The sequence below is a fragment of the Seriola aureovittata genome, chromosome 14 (assembly GCF_021018895.1).
Source record: "Seriola aureovittata isolate HTS-2021-v1 ecotype China chromosome 14, ASM2101889v1, whole genome shotgun sequence".
In the NCBI taxonomy this organism is placed as follows: domain Eukaryota; kingdom Metazoa; phylum Chordata; class Actinopteri; order Carangiformes; family Carangidae; genus Seriola; species Seriola aureovittata.
Window position 1 is genome coordinate 984,470 of NC_079377.1, and position 16,198 is coordinate 1,000,667.

At 39.6% G+C, this 16,198-nt stretch overlaps 1 protein-coding gene across 1 annotated transcript in view; it reads right to left on the bottom strand.

Annotated features, from left to right (window-relative positions):
* pdzd8 (PDZ domain containing 8) overlaps positions 1-16,198 on the bottom strand; it is a 50,833-nt gene that overhangs the window by 25,630 nt on the left and 9,005 nt on the right. The window contains exons 2-3 of the mRNA XM_056394852.1: positions 10,057-10,182; positions 5,303-5,405 (exon numbers count right to left, since the gene is read on the bottom strand). Of these exons, the coding sequence (XP_056250827.1) occupies positions 5,303-5,405; positions 10,057-10,182 (229 nt within the window). The remainder of the gene's footprint in view (positions 1-5,302; positions 5,406-10,056; positions 10,183-16,198) is intronic.

The following is a 16,198-nucleotide window of genomic DNA, read 5'->3' on the forward strand; positions in this document are numbered from 1 at the left end:
AGGTGCTGGTGGAGGAGAGGAGTATATTAAAGCCAACGATTTTAACATCACTTTTTATTCATCTTCCCAGATGTTCTCAAAAGATGTTCTCAACAGCATAGAGTGAGTGACCCACAGTGGCTGGAGAAATAATGATAATGAAAATATAAATATTGCTGCGAATCCCCCACCCCCACGATCGTACGGCTTAGTACCACCCCCGCCTAATTTTCGGCCAGGAAAAGCCCTGTGGCAGCACTAATGAATACATTTATTTGTGATAATTGAAGTGTATTAAGCTCCATGGTTTTAACTCCGAAATGAAACTTGAAATACGTCCAACCAAACTGGAAGAATCTCGCTCAGTCTGGCAAGATAGTCTAAAACATTTAGTGATGCCAGAGCAGCCTGTTACCCATCATTTAAGAGGTAAATAAAAACAGCCCTGCAGCTCTGTAGCCAGACTGTCCAAGAGTCGTAGCTCTGTTGATCTATGTGTTCCTACATCTCTCAGTAGTGACGATTTCATGAGCTTCTTTAGTGATAGTTATACTAACTATTATAGATAGGGGTGGGCGATATGACGATATTAGATCGTGAAGGATTACAACGTGAAGACGATCTTTCAAACTGCAGAGATCGTGGGATCGTCTAGGGGCACATTCTATAAATTGCAGTTCTATGCTGATGCACCGACGCACCAGACGTATTGATGTCGTCAACCTGACCGACCAATCATAGTGAATTACGGGCAGTGACGCGCTTTCCTACCCGCCTCCTTGTTTGTGTGTGTAGCGGTAGCACAGGGAGAGCGATGGCTGAAAGCCAAACGGAGTTGGTCGCTAAAAAAAATTCCACTTCCATTATATGGAATTGGTTTGGATTTTCTGCAACTGATCAAGTGCAAGCAAATGTAATTTGCAAAGTTTGCACAGAAATGACTGTCAGTAATGTCTTTGATTGATATTTTACTTTCTGTTACTACTTTTGCAAGAGTGCACTTTATTAGAATGTTGTTGTTGTTGTTGTTTACCTTAAACTTTACGTTGTTTGCACATGCAGGCAAAATTGCCACTATTTGAAATAAAATCCGTTAAGAAAGGTTCTTTGGTCTAAATTGTCTGTTTGTCTTTTTCCAATTTAAGATTGTGATAAAATCGAAATCGTGATTTTATTTTTAAAAAATCGTGATATGATATTTTTGCCATATCGCCCACCCCTAATTATAGACTAAATTCACCACCTCCTGCCCCAGTAGCGGTTTATCACTCCATAAATGTCCACTGTTATGCAGACGATACCCAACTGTGCTTGTTAATGAAGTCTGATGAAACTGATCAGTTAGCTAAACCTCACATTAGGACATAAAGACCTGGATGACCTGCAATTTTCTGCTATTAAACTCAAAACTGGTTATTGGACTTGCCCCCAAACACCTCAGAAACACATGATCTAATGGTATAGTTATTCTAGATGGCTTTGCCCTGGCCCCCAGCCACACTGTAGGGAAGCTCTGAGTTATCTTTCATCAGGACAACAGGTCATTTAACTCCCACATAAAACAAAAAAACAAAAACTAGTCCATGCTTTTGTTATTTCTAGGCTGGATTATTGCAATGCAATTGCAATTCCTTATTATCAGGGTGCAGCAAAAAGTCTCTAAAGACTACTCAGTCCCTTATTGGTCAGGCACCATCATATCTTAAAGAGCTCATAGTACCTTATTAGAACCACTAGACCACTGCCCTCCCAGAATGCACTTGTGGTTCTTAGAGTCTCTGACAGGAGAATGGGAGGTAGAGTCTTCAGTTGTCAGGATCCTCTCCTGTTGAACATTCTTACAGTTTGGATCCAGGAGGTAGACACTATCTCCAGGTAGGAATTTTACGGCAGCCATTGCCCCTCCCTCTAGCTGTGGTGCCACACTAAAATTGTACGCCCTACAACCACCATGACCTTTGTACCCATGCTACTGACAGAATGTCTAGCTTGCTATAAAGCATCACTGCAGCAGTCCTTGTGACGTGGATTGGTTGTGTGCATATACTGTACTGCTAACTTCTACTGTATCAGTGTAATTGGCTCATTTACTTGCTACTGCTGCCTCTTTTTCCACACGTCTGCACATGCCTTTAATGCTGCAATACCATCACTGATCCCAGAAAGGCTGCTCACATATACAGTGTTTTAATACAGCTGAATTCACAATGATGCTCAGCCCAGGCTGTTTTCAGGAGAGGAAGAGAACTGTTGACTCAGATTGGTACAACAAGGAACTTTGTCAACAGAAGAATTATTTGGAGACCGAGATGACTGGCAGTGTGGTCATTTTATGTTGCCGCATTTAACTTTATTAACAGTGAAACAACATAATATAGGTAAAAAGCAATTTATCCAGCAAGACTTGTCCAAGTAATTGGTATTAGACAGCACTGTATTATTATGGCCCCTCAGGACAAGGCTCATAGTAAACAGAGTAAACATTAAGATACAAATAGGAAAAACACAAAAATAACTGCTACATCAGAACTGCTCTACTTTTGCATGCCATCCGGTTTATGTACCTAACCATTTATTAAGTTCTGATATTTTTTAAGGTAGGAAAATAAACATTTAGATTTTGAATTCCTGTTTATTTAAATAACGCCTGTTTGGAGCTTTGTTCCAGTGTTTTCAGATATGTGAGGAACCTGCCTGGGGGATCACACTGTAAACATGTGTTTCTGTCTGAAGGTAAAGCTGAATTCATAATAAATATATTTCATTTTATCTACTGAAAGGAATTACAACATATTTCTGAATTCTCTGGCCGACAGAGTCAGTGGAAAATTACTAAAGGGCTGCTGAAATAAGACTGTTCCCACTGGGACAATGGTGCACATTCAGTTAGTGAGTTGTTTCTGAAAACAGAAATGTGAGTGCCTGATATGCAGGCTTTGTCTGTAATGTTGCTGCTGAAAACAGCCACCGCCTACAAAAGAAATTACACTGATTGGCAGCAGGTCTAACAATCTGACAGTGTAATGTTGATTCCAGCTGGAACCTGAGCAACATTTTCCATCACCTTTGATTTGAGGAGGGACAAAATTTAGAATAAATGAAATTTCATAAATAAAATTTTATTTTTTAAATTTGCTAAGTAAATGCTAAATCTGAAGTTCCAGCTCTACGGGACAGAAACGTAGAGCATCTGTTTTATTGAAGTACAATGACCTGCTGTTTCTGAGCGAGAGAAATCGGAGAGGAAGATAATGTGGTTCGATCTGAGAGGAAGAGCTGATGTTTCACTGCCACCTGCTGGTGGAGGACTCAACTCCTCCAAAGTCATTAAACCTAACATGAGAAAACAGTACAGGGCAATTACTACAACAGAATCTTTGAGCCACTGCAAATGTCATTCAGAAGTGTGTGGCAAGGATAGCAGCATCAGGCTTTGTTGGAGCGAGAGCCAGTAATTAGAGCTGACATTTCCCTCTAAAACGGTCATTAGTCACTCCCAAACAAGCCTGATGTGATAACTGTAATATCTTTAAATTGCAGCAATTAGAAAAGGTTTGCCGAAGGGGCCTGAAAATTTTCTTTGCCTCTCAAAATGTCAACAATGCGCAATCTCATCAGTGCAAGGAAGATGAAAATAAGCTCATATTAATGTGTCAATAAGACAAAGTATGTGGCATCTGCAGAGGAAGTGTTTCTGGGTCTGAAGCTCTGTTCAGCAGGTCCACTGTTGGAATCTGGAGCTCAGCAACAGGTGACTTTTAACTATGTGAATTTTGTTTACTGGCAGTGGTACTGTATTTGTTACCAACACATATTTCACTGGTATACCTGTTATAGCTGAGCAATGGAGGGAGAAGGGTCCTGGTAAGAGAAGTAACTAAGAACCTGATGGTCACTCTGAGCTCCAGAGATCCTGTGCAGAGATGTTTTTGAGCCTCGATACAACCCTGTCTCTGAGCTCTGCAGCTGTTCCTTCCTCTCCCCTCCTCGTGGTTTTTGCTCTGATCTGCATCGTCAGCTGTGAGACCTGATATAGACAGGTGTGTGTCTTCAGCTGACTTTACCACAGGTGGACTCCAGTCAAGGTGTAGAAACATCTCAGAGATGATCCAGAGAAATGGAGGAACCTGAGCTAAACTTAGAGAGTCAGAGTAAAGTGTCTGAATACTTATGTCAATGTGATATTTCAGTCTTTCAGTTTTTCCTTATTAATAAGTTTGCAAAAAAATCTAAAATTCTGTTTTCACTTGTCATGATAAGGTATTAAGAGTAGTAATATATGTTATATTTTTTATTTTAGTATGAGGCTGCAACATAACAACATGTGGAAAAAGGGGGGTATGAAGACTTTCTGAATGACCTGTATCACAGTATAATAAAGTTAAAGTTCAACATAAATTGAACTGGATTAAATTTGGTTAGCTGATTTCAATAATAAATTCACAGTAACAACAGTATGAGCAGGGCTACAGTGTTATTAGATTATTAAATGTGTTTTTGTGTTCATTGCCATTTAAATTGAATTCTATGATCACGCTTATTGAAATGAAGATATGGGATGTTGTCACTATAATGACACACATATAAATACGTCTGAATAATTCAACGAGCAGCTTACTAACCAACTCAACAGTGAATCCTGTGTTTATCTGCTAAATAATATCAGCTAACTCTCCACACAGCAGGATATTTGCATCAGTTTTGTTTCCACTGTTACATTTCACTGCCTTCCACAATAGTACTAATTAATACAGTAAGTAATGCAAGCTAAAACACCCGTTTGCTGTTATCCTTCATATTTAGTTACATTATGCAGACCTAAAAAACAGTGTTCATTAAATTACATTACTCGTACTGACATGGGCTCCTCCAACCTCACTGTGTCACTCACAGTGAACTGATAGATATTCACAACGACCTCAGAAATCACTTTCATTCACAACATGAAACAAACAATTGCCTGTGATAAAAGTTAAAGGTTCAGAGCTCAGGGACCTGTGGCTGTGACTGTGTGAAGCCACTCTGTAGTATGAGTTTGGGTGTTGGATTCAATTCATTTTGTCATAACAACCTCAGCCACTAGGGTTTGGCCTCATGGTCATCTGAATTTGTCCAGTCTCAACTTCATTAAAACACATAGAAAAACCTGTACCAGCTTCCATCTTGACTTTGGTGAGAAATCTTTTGGTAATTTTTAACTATTAAGTTCTGTGTAACTGCACATGCTTTGTATAGTGATTAAATATACACATATATTTGTTGAATTAGAGGGAAGAGAGGAAAAACCAGAGGACAGAGAAATGAAGAAGAAGTTCAAACCCACCCGCTTGATGGAGCTGCGAGTCTTCTCCTTCCACTGGTTGCTGCTCAGCTCCAGGGTGCAGTGAACATGTGTTTCTCTGTCGTAGGAGCCCAGGATGAACAGTCTGCAGGGTCAGGGCACAGCTTACATCAGAACCACACATTCAAACTGTAACACTAAGATATTTATAGGCACCAATCAAGTCAAATCTTTTTGTGTTCATAATCTTGTGTTTCTATTTTCCCACTTATAGTTATAATGAATTATATGAACACAAACGTATCTCCTGAAGCTGGAACAGTTTGACTGAAGTCACACGTTTCTGTGCATCAATCATGATTGATAAAAAAAAAAAATCAGCAGAATCAAAATCAGATTTTTGGGTTATGTGGTCAAATGATCCTCACACAGTCCTGAGTTTTATGAGTTAAACTCTTTGTAAGTAACACTCCATTTGTACATTAATAAAGAAATGCTAATGGTTTGAAATAGTGAATTGTGTTATACAAGGTGCTGTACAAATAAGTTTTAAATATTAGAAATAAAAAAAATAATAATTTTGTTTCCCAAATAAATACATTCTTTGTAGAACAGAATAATTTAGAATGAGTTCATACTAAGTCTTAATGTAATAAAATCAGTCATGTATCTACCAGGTATTTGTTAACACTGCTGTGATTATGTCTGCTGTGCTTCGACCAGAGACACTAGTTAATCCTACAGTAGAAAAGAGATTGATCATCTTCTCTCAGGTTATAAAGGCTCCATTCATCTTCATCCACAGACACTAAAATCTTAACCAAGTCTATGTCGTATTACTCTTTATTTCAGAAATAAACTCTCTCATAATCTTTACAACAACATGATTTATTCACCTGGAAACATTTTTTGTTTTTCAAACATTTCAATGTAGTTTTATAGACAACAAAGTAGAATTTAATCCAGGGCTGCAACTAACAATTATTTTCATTGGTGAATCATTTACTTTTTGATGAACTGATTATTTAATATTTATAGATTATTTTATTAAATAGTGAGAATTAGACAAGAACTAAAAGCCATTCACCACCCAAAGATATTCAGATTACAAAGGTCTAAATAGGCGAAATGCAGTAAATCCTCACACTACAGAAGAATGGAATTGGATGGAATGGAATGGAATAGTTTTAGCTAGTCTATTCAATCTCTCTATCTATTTGCAAAACTAAGAAGCCCAACTTTCCTCATTTAACTTCTGGCAGCAGTAATGTTCAGCTACAAATTATTTTCATTATCCAGGTTCTTACAGGAAATAGTGAACATTTGTTCAAAACTCAAAGATATTCACTTATCTGTCATATAATAATAATAAATAAATGATCGTCTCTTTCTCTCTTCTATTACATCTTTCTCAGCTAAACAGTTCATTACACCTGACTGTGGAAAAGAAAAGATGAGGTCACAGCAACATTTACTCTGGCTCCTGCTGCCCCCTGCTGTTCTCAGGGGGTCACTGCATCAGAAGAGTTTCCTGCTGTAACACTGAGGAGAAGAAGCTCCCTGACTAACCTGCTCTGACACACAGTACATTTCTGCAGAAACGTAATGTGATACTAAATATCTCCGGAGCAGGCCTCTGAGAATGAGGCCTGAATGAGCTTTAACTGTTTCCTTGGCAGGACTCCACCTAACAGGAGAAAAATGGGTGGATACATCCCTCTGCTACACCTGATATCTTAACACAGTTAAAATACACTGTAAACCTCTGGGATATGATCTAATGTAATTCTCATATTGGGAGGATGGGGACAAAACAAAGTGATGTGAGAGGGAAGAGGAAGAGGAGAGTTTGTATGATTATAATGGGCAGGGCATGAATTATTAATAGATGAGCCTGATCTGATCATCTTGTGGTCTATACACATCAAAGCACACACAACTAGTCTCCAAGGAAACAGAGGATAGGCCTCTGTATTGGGATGACCCTGGGCTAATTGATTTGACTTTTAGGCCAATTAAAATTTAAACATGCCATCTCTGAACAAAAGGGAACGGGTTTGTCTTAGAGACAGAGTTTAGTCTAATGGACTAATGGATGCAATAGTTGATAGAGTTTGAACACATTTCTTTAATGGCGATTGCCACTGTCACAGAGATTATGATAAAACTCTTTAGATTCAGATTATTTAGACCCTGTGTTTACTTCATGTAGAATTCATATGGGTGGTGAACTGTAGTAGATACTGTTTGGATTTATTAGTTTTCTAACTGTAAAATATAAAGTTTGAAATTCTGATTGATCAAAAAGACTGCAACAACAGCAGATGTCCCAAATCAGATGTTAGCTTGTGAGTGTGACAGCTTCCACTATGTTCTTTAAAATGACAGTCAGATAGTTCAGAAGCAAAAAGGAATGAATAAATGCATCGCATCACTAACAATGCACTAGAGCACATGGTGTGCAGAGAAACAGTTTGTAAAATGCTACGTTTTTATATCAAGTGAAGCTTAACAAAAACTCTGTCCTTGTTTGAGGAGAAAAAACCTTTACCAGAGGATCTCAACAAAGATCAAGTAAATACATCCTAAACAGCCACAACCGTCAAATGGCCACAGTGTATAAATGGAGCTGAGGGTTTCAACTGAAGGTTTCTACTGACGGGTCCTACTGAAGGATCCTACTGACGGATCCTACTGAAGGATCATACTGAAGGTTTCTACTGATGGATCTTACTGAAGGAGCCTACTGAAGGCTTCTACTGAAGGTTTCTACTGACGGATCCTACTGAAGGATCATACTGAAGGTTTCTACTGACGGATCCTACTGAAGGATCCTACTGAAGGAGCCTACTGAAGGTTTCTACTGACGGATCCTACTGAAGGATCCTACTGAAGGCTTCTACTGATGGATCTTACTGAAGGAGCCTACTGAAGGTTTCTACTGAAGGATCCTACTGAAGGCTTCTACTGATGGATCTTATTGAAGGAGCCTACTGAAGGTTTCTACTGAAGGATCCTACTGAAGGATCCTACTGAAGGTTTCCACTGAAGGATCCTACTGAAGGATCATACTGAAGGATCATACTGAAGGTTTCTACTGACGGATCCTACTGAAGGAGCCTACTGAAGGGTCCTACTGAAGTAGCCTACTGAAGGTTTCTACTGACGGATCCTACTGAAGGAGCCTACTGAAGGGTCCTACTGAAGGTTCCTACTGAAGGATCATACTGAAGGTTTCTACTGAAGGGTCCTACTGGAGGATCCTACCGAAGGGTCCTACTGAAGGTTTCTACTGAAGGATATTATTGAAGGATTCTACTGAAGTGTTCTACTGAAGGGTTCTACTGCCAAAGTTGTTCACACTGAGGAGATAAAATAGGTACAAAGCACCACTTTAAATAGTTGTTTCACTTGTTGGTACACTTTGTCCATTTTCTTTTATCGAGCACCGAGGGGCCTGACATGAGGACATTACGATTGAACTTAGCTGTCAGTTTATTATGCTCCCTAACTAAAACTAATCTAGTCTCATCTAACTAGTCTAAGAAATAGACAGCAAATAAAGATGGATGTAGCCTCTGTACCTACCCCCTCAATTATGCATAACTTTAAGCCTTAATAAAATGTAAGTTATATATGCAAGTTATATAAAAATTCACCCCAGTTGTCATGAAGGAGAAACTTAGATATAGAGACCAAATCTGTTTTTTGTACCAGGCTGCAAACATGTTTATTTCTGCTGTAAAGTTGGACATTTTAACATGGGAGTCTATGGGGATTTACTCACTTTTGGAGGCAGCCTCCAAAAGTGGTTGGCTTTATTTTTCAGCCCTGGAGGTTGATGCTTGGACTAATACAATAGCCCTTCATGAATGTTATGATGCTCAGTTTTTGTTAAAACTGCTTTGGAGAGGTGTTGATATGTACTCTGTTAAAACTGAAAGGTAATCCTAATTAATTTACCGTCATTGACATGAATGATGTGGACTAAATGTTGTAACACCCAGTAGTAAACTAACAAATCCGTCTGGATTTGAACCTTGTGCTTCATCGACATTAAATACAACAGAGGTCCAGAAGTCATCAGAAAAAATTATAAAAAATCATTGTTATAGCGCCACCATGACGTGAGGTGACATGAATTTTGTTGCCTTGACAACTGGGCAACTGTGTTGTTATGACTGTTGCTCATATGTTTATTTTTCTAGTTGTGTTTGACAGCTCTCGCTCTCCTCCTACGTGGGTGCAATCCGTGTGTATGTGTGTGTGTGTGTGTGTGTGTGTGTGTGTGTGTGTGTGTGTGTGTGTGTGTGTGTGTGTGTGTGTGTGTGTGTGTGTGTGTGTGAGGAGGTGCAGGCGATGCTGGCTGAATGGCTAACAGGAGGATTTAAACCTCAGCTGAACCAAACTTCCACCCCTCTCACCCTCCCATTTCCCTACAATGGAGCCTGCACATCAGTTGACTGTCAGCTGTCAGTCTGAGCTATAAGCTTTCAGTGTGTTCAGGCTTAGTACTAATCAGCAAATGTGTTTGTCAACTCTTGTCTTTTTTGTTTCATTTTATTTTGGTAGGTTCGTTTAAAGTTTTTGGGTTAGATTGTTTTGTTGGTTGTTTTGGGCACAAACATGTAGCATCCACATTTCCTTTAACCCATGGACCAAACAGAAGGTCTTACAGTTTTTCTGAGATAGCAATAATAATAATATAATAATGATAATAATAATAACAATAATAATTCTGTCCTTCTGAAGAGTGTGAGTGTGTGTGTGAGGTACAAAGGTATCTAGAGTTTTACCTGCTACATTCAATGAGGGTGACTTTGAGTCGGCCTTCCACCAGCCTGCTGTCCTGGACTGACAGGTCCAAATCACAGGCCGAACCCAGCAGAGGCTGCACTTGGAACGGGAAGAAGGGTTTGTATCTGGAGAGAGACACAGGAAAAATCCAAATTTCAGTTTCACTGATGTTAAGTCCCTGACTGTGCATAAATCAAATGTAATGGGGGCGTCGTGTGGCGTGGTGGTCTAGGCGGGCGCGGTGTGTGGAGGCTGCAGTCCTTGCTGCAGTCGGCCCCGGTTCGAGTCCCGCATCGAACGGCCTTTGCTGCATGTCATTCCCCCTCTCTCTGCCTACCCATTTCCTGTCTCTCGTTACTGCACTATCAAATAAAGGCATAAAAAAGCCCCAAAAATATACTTAAAAAAATAAATAAATAAATCAAATGTAATGAATCCAACTAATGCAGACAGGGGAACCCCACAGTGCCTCTAAACTGACACAAATATATCACTTTTCATTGACCTTTAAAGGGAATTCACATAGTGCTATTACTTTAAAAAACAAGTAGACACCGTTGTCAACAAACTAAGAGTTAATCAGATTTGCAGAACCTGTCCACTCTCTGTGAAAGGTATGAACTGACACACAGTGGAATGCATCAGCTCTGGTTTGTATTGTTGGTGAAGAATGCAGGAGTCAGAGTCACAGTTAACGCAGGCCAGACTGACTGCTTCTGTTGGGTGTGGTGCTTGGTGGAGAATTGCCTCTAAGTGCAGCAGCCCTGAGTCTTCATAAAACCAGTCACTGTAATGTAGAAGCATGATGTCTGAGATCACACACCCGTCCTCAGCTATTCTGGGCTCCTGGTGTTGCTATCGCTGGCCCGAGGGCTCCTGCTGCTCTAAATAGTGGACTTTGTTCAGATCAGTCGTCCACCTTACTGATCAGACTGATGTTATTGTCTCCTACATACAAGTGCCAGGGCCAAGTGATGATTTTGTAAAAAGTCAACATTCACCCAAATACAGAGAAAGTTTCACTGATGAGAGACAAACTGTTAGCATGCTAGATAGATCAGCTGTGACCACAAGATGCACCAACTCCAACATCAAAAGAATCTGTCCTTTGGATCAGCAATTACTTGCCATGTTGAACATGATTTATTTTAGAAATTTTAGAATTTTAGAAATGGGTCACTGAAGCAAATGACTTATTGTCTACTTATTTTGTTGCTTTGATGACAGTAACTCCTCAGAATCATTGCTGTACCTGTAATTTCTAACACAGTTATAGTCTGGTGTAGAGGGACAGACGGTTCAGCCTTCAAGGAAACAGATTTGATTTGATTTTGAAGGAGGTTTTTCTGCAGCGCCACATGTAACACTACATTTATAAAGCACTACTCACTTCACTGACTCTACTCTGTCTGGGGAACCAGATTTATTGGGAGTCAGTGCCCAGGCACTTTGCTCCTGTTCAAAGTGACAACAACACAAAAACCCCACAAATGGACATAGCCCTTCTATATTAAAAGGCATGAAAAACTGTCTTCTGTTCTTGGCAAATACAGACTCAAATTCAATCCATCTGCTTAGTTGACAGTTCAGTTAATGACAAGATAAAGGACTTAATAAAAAAGAGAGAAATTATTTACGAGAAGGATACTTTGATCACAAAGCTCTTATTAGATGATCCTCCCTCTCTGGCCCACTGAAAAGGCCACAAACACATTCTGTACTGGCCAAGACCAGGAGAGCTCTTAGGTTACCCAGCTTCAGACCATTCACTACAGTATGTGCCAGATACACAGGCTTTGGTGTTAGCTCAGCAAGTACACTGTCAAAGCCTTCAGAGACAGACTGACTGACTGACTGACTGACTGACTGACTGACTGACTGAGTTACACCATCAGTTGGCAAAGTGTTGGACTGTTGCTCTGTCAAAATGATTTGGTGTCAACAGTTTCTATGACATCATCATGAGATAGTTACAAAGAACTCAACAGTTTTCAACGACTGTATTTCCTTAGACAGTGACTGGGCCTTTATTTACCAACTGCAGAAGGTAACAGGTCTTTATTATAGGCGGGTCTTTATTTTCTAATTACCTCTGAAATGTAGAATTGGTCAAACTATTTTTCTAACATTAAACATTTGTTAAAATAACAGCTGATATACTAACAGTTTCATACAACTAGAGTAACAGTACAATACCTCTCAGCTTAAGCCAACATCTGTCAGTGATAGATGTGTCTGTCGTTGCTTTGTGAGCTGCAGCCAATAAATTGATGTTTTCTTATCCAACCTTCAAAGTGAGTCTTGGCCGTTGTGTGGTAACTGTGTCAGTTAGCCAGGTGTCTGTTCAGTATGCTCATATAAGAAACCACTGTGGAAGTGTGTTAGCAGATTGCCAGGTGGCCCTGTTCACAACTGTTTCCATGGGGGGTCCTAAACAAGGCTATTAGCCAGCCAACAGCAGCTAGCATCTCCCAGCTGAACCTTTAGCTATGCACATCACATTAATATTTTAAGCTTATCACTTTAGTGTAGGAGAAGCAGCTGTAAACTACTGTATATGGTTAGCTCAACAGCTGAAGTAGAGACTGAAATAAAATGTCAATAATCATCCAATAATCAGATAACTTCAGCCTAAATTACTACCTACCTAATTACTAAAATCTGCAGGTGGAGACCACTTTTTCCCCCAGTATTCAATGGCTTAATGCTCAAGTCACCAACATCAACATGCATCATCTTTTACCATCTAATGGACTCAAATCCAGTAATCCGTAATCAATACTGCCCCGGTCATTCTCCTGAACAAATGTTTTTTTTATTTTCTTGAAGAGACATATTCTCATTTGACTAAGGGTGTTGATGTAGAAGATCTGGCTTCACTGTTGCACTATATACCTGCTGTGACATTGCAAAAAGAGGTTAAATGTACATTACAGGGCAGCTAATGAATGTTTTTAAAGGTCCCATATAGTATAAAGCCTCGCCCACCTGGACTCACCATCCAACCTTGCAGGATTTGGTCTCTCTGAGTTTACCTGAAATTTGCTATATTTTTATTGGATCACTCAGAAAACAGTCAGCCAATAAGAAGAGTGGCTCAGAGCCTCCTCTCCTCTGATTGGCTCACTGACCTGTTGTTACTAGAGCTCCACAGAGAAGCCTGAGAGAGGAGATGAGATAGGAGGAGATACATTGAGATGGTTTTTGGTTCTTAAAACCACAAATATATCTTCTAATGAACACTTCAAATAAAACACAGGAGAAGTGTAACATGTGGGGCCTTTAAACTATAGTGCTACTTCCTGTTCCAGTAAATTGCAGTTGTGTTGTTTACAAACCTCATCATCTCTCAGTTCTGGGCCAGCAGCCAAAACAACAGCTAAACCACAGTGACAGTCCAATCGATGCACAAGTCTCCTGTCTGTGGTACAAACAGAGGCTGAGCTAAAGGGAACTGGACTCTCTCTACAATGGCCAGCTGTTTGTTTGCAGTGGTGCTATCATCCTTCCTCTTCTGACAGGAAGTGACAGAAGGAAGGAGGTTAAAGAAGATCGACAACAGAAATCACTCAGCTAAACACCGTGTGTGTGTGTGTGTGTGTGTGTGTGGGTGTGTGTGTGTGTGTGTGTGTGTGTGTGTGTGTGAGTGTGTGTGTGTGTGTGTGTGTGTGTGTGTGTGTGTGTGTGTGTGTGTGTGTGTGTGTGTGTGTGTGTGTGTTCATGCAAGCTGTGATATAACACATTAAGGACACACCAAAATTTAAATATAGACATAGATATGGGTCAGTGACGTGACACTTCATTTCCTGCTTTTATATTCAATTGATGATTTATATACATGAAATACTTTAGTTTCGTATTATTTGAAATAGATTTGAAAGCGTAATTTTTTCCTAACATTTCATAAACTACAGTTTATGTTTAATCTAGAGTATGTGTTTTCACTTGGGTAATTGTGCATTTAATAATAATTCTTATTTATGATTTATGTATAAATTGATTTCTGAACGTTTTAATCTACTTTGTCAGATGCCCCTGCCAAGCAAAGTAAAAACCATTGGCCAGAGGCAGCATGTTAATTCTGACCCTACAGCAAAAGCGAAGTACCTTGCTGGGAGAAGAGAGATTCTTAGATTAATGTGATTATACACTAATGAAAACATATTGATGAATATTATTATGTGAATTAGGAAACATGTCATCTATAGCAAAAAGAAAATTGTTTAATAAAAAGTCAGACAGTTCCATGGTTGCATGAACAACGTTGTGTGCTCCCTCTCTGGCTCATAATGAACCAATCATTTAACAGGTGTTTCTGTTCAGTTGCACCAACACCAACAACACCACCACCACACAGGCTCCATGATGAAGAGGCACTCAGCAACAACACTATCACAACTTATTTGACCAACAAAGCAACAAACAAACAAACAGTGATGCAATGAGTGTGATTACTGTATATACATGTATATATATATATTTTTCAAAAAATGACAATTTGAATATGAAGATGTTTTTCTATAAAACTTTATGATTGCCCAGTGTTTTTATTCTCAACACAAAGCAGCCATATAAGAAGTTTAAACCAGGAAATATCTGATCAATGAATAAGTTCACAAAACTATGAATCTAACCAAGATTCATAAGTTTCAATACTTTGTGCTAGGGACACATTTTAGTTAGCACCCAAACAGCAGAGTAGTGGAGCTGCAGGACCTACGGTAACAATGAGGTCATTACTGACATCACTGAGACTAAACTTCACTGTAAAATCTAATAAAATACTACTAGGAAAACTTCATGTCTCATTTTCACTGTGCCATCAAAGCTCTCTGTCTTCTGACTGTGGGGTTGTGGTGTTGAACTGACTGCACTGACACCTGAGCCACCAACAATCAAGTTCCTCCGAAGCCTCTTGGAACTAGAAAAACTGTAGATTTTATATTCCTTTTAAAAGTTACCAGAGGATTGTGATTAAGAACACTGATGACATAAATTGCTTAAGCAACTAAATGGTTAGCTGCTGCAGCTAAGCTCCATTATTCTTACTGTGTTTGAAAGTTAATTCTCAAATTTTCAGTTTCAAAATTCAAGGTCCACATATTGGTTTTTTCAACACTATTCAGTTCACAGGTTAATAGATCCAGCTGAGCTAAATGCCAGCTACTGATGAAGGCTGTGTGATGCAGCTGAAAGATCAGGAAGAAGCTTGGAAGTGGACCTCGACTGGGGAATGTTATTTCTAAGGTCAAGAATTAACTTTGACAATAACAAATCTGGATGAATCATATCAGCTCCATCTGCTGAAGAAGTCCATGTGATATGATGGAAAGCTCTACAAAAAATGTTAGTAAATTGACCATGTTATTCATCAGATTGGATCATTGTTATACAGTATATCCACCATGATTCAAATTGATGACCACAGGAGACAACAAACTGTACTATATCTTTATCTATTCCTGTCTTTATTCTATCAGTCATTAACTGATTTATTGATTAATGAGCAGCCTCAGCTCGTTGATAAAACTAGTACCTGCACCAGCAGGTTCCTCTCCTGTAAACAGGGAGCTGGACCAATTGACTGGGTCAAAGTAAAACCACCACAGATTTGGCTCTGAACATAGTATTCCCCCATAGCAGGAGCTGGGACTCGACATGGGTGCTGTAATGCCTGGATTACCTCCAATGGGCTGTGGTCCCAGCCCTCCCCTCCACAGAACTACCATCTGTGCAACTCAGCAAATCCCAAGGTCCAGCTTTCATTCTCTGAGGCTGCTCCTCATTACATCACCATCATCACACTCTGCATGATCGCTGCTAATACACATTCACACGCACATTTAGAGTCCGTCTGTTTGCTGCAGTAGCACACAACTCAGAGTCAGTGAGTCTGTTTGCATTTCACAGTGGGATCTTCGATGATGTATTTAAGCATATATCGCCTCACGTCAGCCTCTCTGAAGGCCTTTAACAGGCTGCTGCTTTCCCAGGCCTAACTGAGCTCTCCACAGAGTCAACACCACATCCTTTCAGCCATATCCAAAATGTAAAATCTCCATACAGTCCAGCTCAAATATCACTATATATGATATTAGTGGGGGGAGGTTATTTGTCACATGCCAAGGTACAATGTACAGT